The sequence below is a fragment of the Mus caroli genome, chromosome 7 (assembly GCF_900094665.2).
Source record: "Mus caroli chromosome 7, CAROLI_EIJ_v1.1, whole genome shotgun sequence".
Taxonomy (NCBI): domain Eukaryota; kingdom Metazoa; phylum Chordata; class Mammalia; order Rodentia; family Muridae; genus Mus; species Mus caroli.
The window spans coordinates 100,974,444-100,981,047 of NC_034576.1; the positions used below are offsets into that span (position 1 = coordinate 100,974,444).

General features: G+C 42.9%; 1 protein-coding gene across 1 annotated transcript in view; it reads right to left on the reverse strand.

Moving 5' to 3' along the window:
- The window catches only part of Acer3 (alkaline ceramidase 3), a 77,888-nt gene extending 72,242 nt beyond the window's left edge, over positions 1–5,646 (reverse strand). Inside the window, exon 1 of the mRNA XM_021167164.2 lies at positions 5,471–5,646. Within this exon, the coding sequence (XP_021022823.1) occupies positions 5,471–5,573 (103 nt within the window). The 5' untranslated portion in view covers positions 5,574–5,646. The remainder of the gene's footprint in view (positions 1–5,470) is intronic.
- Positions 5,647–6,604: the final 958 nt, after the last annotated feature.

The following is a 6,604-nucleotide window of genomic DNA, read 5'->3' on the forward strand; positions in this document are numbered from 1 at the left end:
CAGCCTGGTCTACAGAGTGAGTTCCAGGACAGCCAGGACTGCACAGAGAAACCCTGTCTCGAAAAACCAAAAAAAGAAAAAAAAAAAAAAAAAAAGAAACAAACAAACACCTTTCTCCTACCTAAGTGAATCTTATAGCAGTCATGGAGACTGAGGGCTGCCTACTTCCTTCTGTGTGAATCCTATAAACAGGATTGAAGAGTGGCAACAAATCCATTAGGAAATACAATACTTAGCTCAAACCATCCCAACTCCAGAACAAAAGGGAGATGATGAGTGCCAATCATTCTTTCCATCAGTAAAGGTGTAGCCAATCATCTTCCTCTGACAAATGAAAGTCATAACTAAGAATTTAAAAATATTCTTTAGCTTTTTGAAAATTAACTTCTTTAAAATGTAAATCTTATACATTCTTCTATCAAATACATTTTTAAATGAATTTCACTTGAAAGGAGCAGTGTAAACAGGCCTAGTATCTCAGGCCTGCAATCATAGCTACTCTGAAGGCTAAGGCAATAAGTTCAAGGCCTGTCTGAACTACACATAGTGACTTCAAGGCTAGCTAGGGCAAATTAGTGAGATTCTGTCTCAAAATAAAAAACAGAAAGTTAAGCTCTAGATCAGTGGTATGGATGGATGGATAGATAGAGATACATACATACATATACACACACACACACATACACACATATAGAGGGTCAGATAGACACATAGAAATGTAGACATTTAAGTATAAGTACATAGATACAGCTCAGCATGCATCCATTTCTAGGTTCAACCTCTAGTCTTGAGGGGGAAGTACCTACTGGCCTTTCCAACTATATGGACAGAGAGCTGCCTATACATAAGAGTTTTACAGTCTGAGTCAATGACTAAAGAGTTCAATATATATTTACTAAATGAAAAATCCTGAAAAAAATTAAAGGCAGGGTTTCACAATGCCTAGGGTGGCTTCAAACTAACTAAGACTAGTCTTGTACTTCTGACTCACCTGTCTCTACCTCCCAAGTCCTGGAATTATAAACATGAGCCACCACACCCAGATCCCTAAATAATTTTTGATTGAGTAATTTCTTCTCTAAGTCAATAAAAAGCTTAGAACTCTCCTCTTCCTTTAGGCAATATTTCTTCCATTAAACGCCTAGTACTTAAAATGCCACTTTCTGTAATGTGGTAGATTAAGGCGGTAACTTCTTTCAGACCTAATTTCTCTTTTTAAAATAGGGTTGCATCACCCTCTTAATAGGAATGTTTGAGAATTATTAATACACAGACACTCTTCATGTAGCAAGTAGAGCTCCAATATGTACATATTTTAGTTTGACAGAATTTAGGTAAATAAAACCAATCCAACTAAATATATTACAATCTTTACTGCTAGATCTTCAACCTACATATAACTACATAAATATTTTTTGTGTGTAACCAACTAAGTCAATTCTTTCAAAGTTGATTACTTTCAAAGTCACTGAATAACTAGCCAACAGTGAGGAAAGAGCAAACAACAAACTTCAATTGATAGAAATTCCAAACAAATGTAATCAGAGATACAAGAGAAACCATGGAAATATTGATGCTGCTATCATTTAAGAGGCTAAAGCTATACTGCCTAAGGAACTTAGTTAAGGCAAACTTACCAAAAAAAGAACACAACAGTTGTGGGGGAAAACAGTAAAGATAACTCAGAAGAATGATACTGACCAACAGCAAACAAAACAAAGTCAATTCGGAGAGGCCCTTGATCTTGCAAAGATTATATGCCCCAATACAGGGGAATACCAGGGCCAGGAAGCGGGAGTGGGTGGGTTGGAGAGCAGGNTGGGGGGAGGGTATAAGGGACTTTTGGGACAGCATTTGAATTGTAAATGAAAAAAAATATCTAATAAAAAATTTGTTTAAAAAAAAAAAACTAAGTCAATTCTAACTAAAGGAAGTCTTGGAAATATTTTCATAATCCAGAAAGTGCAAAGAATAAAACTCTAAATAAAAGATTATCCAAACTCAGAAAGGATTTGTCAATGCACAAGAAATACATTCATTCCACATTACATGATGAGAAGGCGAGCACTGTTTAAACTACATTTGATAAGTTATTTTACAAAGAAATAAAACATTCTTGTGTATGTGGTAGCAGAGGAACAAGTGGAGAGGTCAGAGGACCACTTGTGAGAGTCAGTTCTCTCCCACCTTGTATGTTTGGTTGGCAGTAGGTAAGTGAGCCATCTTGCCAGTCCTGTTTGACAAAAGCTTTTAAAGTTTGCAAAACAACTATAACTTTTCAACTATTGATTATAAGATTGCTTTAGGGCCACCAAGCCTGATAAACTAAGTTTGGTCCCTGGAACCCACATGGTGGAAGGAAAGAACTGACTTCTGCAACTTAGTTTGCATTGTTATTTGGATAGTCTCATATAAAACAGGAACCATTTACCCCTACAACTTTAGGCACATTGAGGGGCTTGTTATCTCTTAGCTAAAGAATCTCTACCCTTTCCACTGGTCCTTACAATCTTTTCAAATAAAAAGTTCTAATCGATATAGGCTGATATTTAAAAGACTTTTAGGACTGAGAGTTACCCCTGCCACATCTATAGCTCCCCAAGCTCAATTATGACCCAAAATACACACACTGAATGGCAAAAGATGGCTGAATAACTTGAATGGTAGACCAGTTTATCTTTTGTGATAATATAGAATTTCACGTCTGTTCTCCCTTGAATGCAAGGCCAAAAAAATAACTGATGGAGAATCAAATGTGCATAATAGATTTAGAGTGCAATCTCAACCTGAATACTCTTTCAATACAACTTACTGCAAGCTTAAATAAATAGCTTCATATGCTCCTGGGCTAGAGAGATGGTTGAGCCATTGAAGGCTAGGCTTACAACCAAAAATAAAAGAAATATATACTCTTTCCAGGGATTGAGTCTCACTCTTGTGGTATCAGCCTTGGGATGCTAAGACAGGAAGAGTATCAAAAGTTTGTGGTCAGCCCAGCCTATACATTGAACCCCTAGAGCATCTGGGCTAGAAACCTTTCTCAAAACAGAACAAGTTAAAAATTAAAAATTAACAAACATTTCAAGTTCTTAGTCTGTGAAATGGGAATAATAATACCTTCTTCGTAGAATTACTGCAAACTCAAAAGAGATATAAACATATCAAACTATGGTACACAGTGAGTTCTTAGATAATTACTTTTGCTATCCTTGATAATACTATCACTAAAACTCATTAATGTAAACATGATAGAACTACACTTGTCGGAAATACACGGTATTATTAATCACCCTTTGCTTGCTTGCTTATTTTGTTTTGAGAAAGTGTTTCATAGAGCAGAGCCTGCTCTAGAACTCCTCATTTTCCTGCTTCTACCACTAAGTGCTGGAATTGTAGGCATGTGCCAACACACTCAGCCTTTTAAATCTGCATACTATATTCAAAGGCTAAATCCTCACACTCCAAATAACGATATCTACCACTACGTTATATGCTCAAACAATCTGTCTCAACTTCCTTCGGGTCATCTTCTCCCAAGGTAGTACACAAAGGGTTGCCAACACATCCATTTACTCTCTTCATGCAACCCCTTTGATTGCTATGTCTAAACCTTCCTACAGTCTACTCAGTTTCCTTTTCTGAGGACATGAAGAAGTAAACCATTTCCCATTTCTCAGAGCTATTTGCCAAAACACTAGTATCTTCCTCTCTCACAGTTCAACTGTTCTCACATGACTCAACTGCCAGTTTTCTCTTTTGATTCTAATCTAAAACCCTGGTTCTAAACCAAAAGTTTTTATTACTAATGTAGATTAATAAAACTGCAAAAGGCTAATACCTTTACTACACGATCCCTTCCTAAAATAAATGACTTAAGTGAGTGATGCCTATTTAGCACTTTCAATGACAAATGGCTCTTGTTCTTACTCCCATGCCAACTTGTTCCATGCCAGTATCATTGCTTAGAAAGTTTTGTCTTATGAAACAAAAATCTTTCCCCTTGCAGTTATTTTATTCTATCCACTGCACCTAATTCTACAATCTAGAGAAAGTGAATGAACTCCAAGCCCATCCAATATTTGAAGACCCCAAGAGAAAAAAAAATAACAAGCTACATACTTTCAGCTTAAAGAACATGATTTTAAGTCTCCCTGGCAGTCATGAGCCTCTGGTATTCTTGCCAAAGCTGTCTAAAAACTAACAAAGTGCTTCTTTTGCCAATGTTTGGGTTGCCAAGTAATTACCCTATAAATGATCCCCTTTGCCCATTTTCTCCTTTACTGTATAAAAACTATTTATTTAAACTAGTGGTTCTGACGCTCAGTCTAAATCATGGCCTCAAGGGCATGGGACTAACGTCCTGAAAAACTACAAGACTTTCTCATCTGACCTGAAACTCGTCCTCCAGAAGAACTTAAGAACAGAACGTTAGCTAAGAGTTTTGCCTCACGGCCTAATAAAGTGGATCCATTCAAAAGGAGGCAGTAGCAACCAAAGACTATTCTCTGTTCCTTGCCAGAAACCAAAAAAGAACGTGTTCTCAAAAGCTAACCAAAGCGGATGGAAGAAGTGGCTGATTTCTTTCTTGCCTGGTTGGAATAATCATGTAGAAAACACCCACCCACCCACACACACACACACACACACACACACACACACCGAGAAAACCCTAATCTGGCTAGTAATGCTGGTCTCCAGCAGCAGCAAATCGTGAACTCTAAAAGTGCTTTCATAGAAATAAGTGTCCCCAGATGACCACTAGCCCCTAGAAAGTCTGATAAGCTAGATGCAGTGGGGAAGCAGGGAGAGGTAGTCTCTTGGGGGAGCAGCTGCGGAAGGTAGTGACTAGGTGCTCTGGCTGCCACCTCTGGGGCAAGATGAACAGTGATCTCTAGTAGAAGGCACCGGGTAGGGATGGCAATAGGAGTGAGAATGGGGGTGGGAGGCTCCGGGATTGAGAAACGGTAACTGTCTCCTGGAAGTGAGTGGTCTGCCGAGAACGGACAGATGAAGGGAAGGCCCCTGAAGAGTTTTCCCGGATTGAGGGAGGATGAAGCCAGTGAGCGCCCCTTTCTCTGTGCCCGGCTGGCTGAGGCCGGGTAGCAGCATTCGGGCCCTCCGGGCAGAGACCTCCTCAGCCCCGAGCGACTTCAGGGCGGGCAGTGGCCGGCCTGGCAGCGGCCGCGCTCAGGTAAGAACTCCTATACCCAGCGGCACGCCTCACGCTCTCATCCGAGGTCCAGGCGCGGCTCGTACGTCCCTTTCGTCCCCAACCTGAAGGCCCCCAGGAGCCAGTCCAGGCACCACTGGCGGCCACGTCGGCTCCCCGGCGTCCCACGGCCGCGCACGCCTAGCTGCCGCTCGCGGGCCCGGCCTGGAGCCTACCCTCGCCGCCAGGTTCGCCCTCCGCGTTCTCCCACACGTCTCCCCTCAGCGCGCGCCCTCGCTCCCCGCCTCAGGCTCCACTCACAGAACTCAGCGACGAACAAGGTCACCACATAGTTCTCCTCACACCAGTCCAATGTGGAGGTCGTGGGGCCCCAGTAGCCTTTGCGGTCCACAGCCGGAGCCATCGCGCTGACGCCCCACACACCCTGCTCGGCCGCTCTCGGGCCGGCTCAGGCAACGCGCGCTCTCCCGCTCCCTCCTCCCTTACCCAAAGGGCAGGGGCGGAGCTAGAGCCGTCACTGAACCTGCCCAGAGGCAGGCCCCGCCCACCGAGCCTCTGGGCCGTCCCGCCCCCTGCCCAGTCCCACCCACCGCTCCCGGGGCAGGCGCAAATGACCCATCCTGATGGTGCGGGGGTGGTCTGTAGCTCTTGGACCCTGGGTGGGAATCCGGAGAAGTGGGAGAGGTTGTTATCAGCCAGAGGAGTTAGGGAAAGGGGCGAGGGGAGCCCGGCCGACCCCGACGTGAGGGTGAAGTAAGCTCGGAGGCTTCCAGTACCCACTTTTCCGTCAGGATGGGACCAAGCCTCTATTAGTGTGGGGGCAGTCTGTTTTAACTGGGGCAAGAATGAGAGGAAACCTTTCTCTGTCAAGGTTAAACTTGCACAATGAGACACCTCAGTGACTAACTCAGACCACGGACCTCAAACGAGGGAGGAGACTAGTAACACCACCCCCAGGCAGCTCCAGAGATACCCAGGAAGTCACTCTGAGTGAAAGGGACAACAACTCAGAATGTACAGAATAAATTTAAACCAGGTATTGGGATCCTCTAAAAGGATACACTGGGGGGCTGGAGTGATGGCTCAGCTGTTAGGAGCATTGACTGGACTTCCAGAGGTCCTGAGTTCAATTTCCAGCAACCACATGGTGTCTCACAACCATCTGTAATGAGAGCCAATGCCCTCTTCTGGGGTGTCTGAAGGCAGCTACAGTGTACCCACATACAATAAATAAATAAATAAATAAATAAATAAATAAATAAATAAATAAATAAATCTTTTTTTAAAAAAAAAAAGTATACACTGAGTAAAGTACTAAAAAGTCTGTGGCTTCCCTTTAGGCCATGCACAGCATTTTCTGCCTTCTTTAGTGAGCTTTTCTCCCTTGTCACCTCCACACTGGGCTATTAAAGTCCGTGAAATGGCTCAACGGTT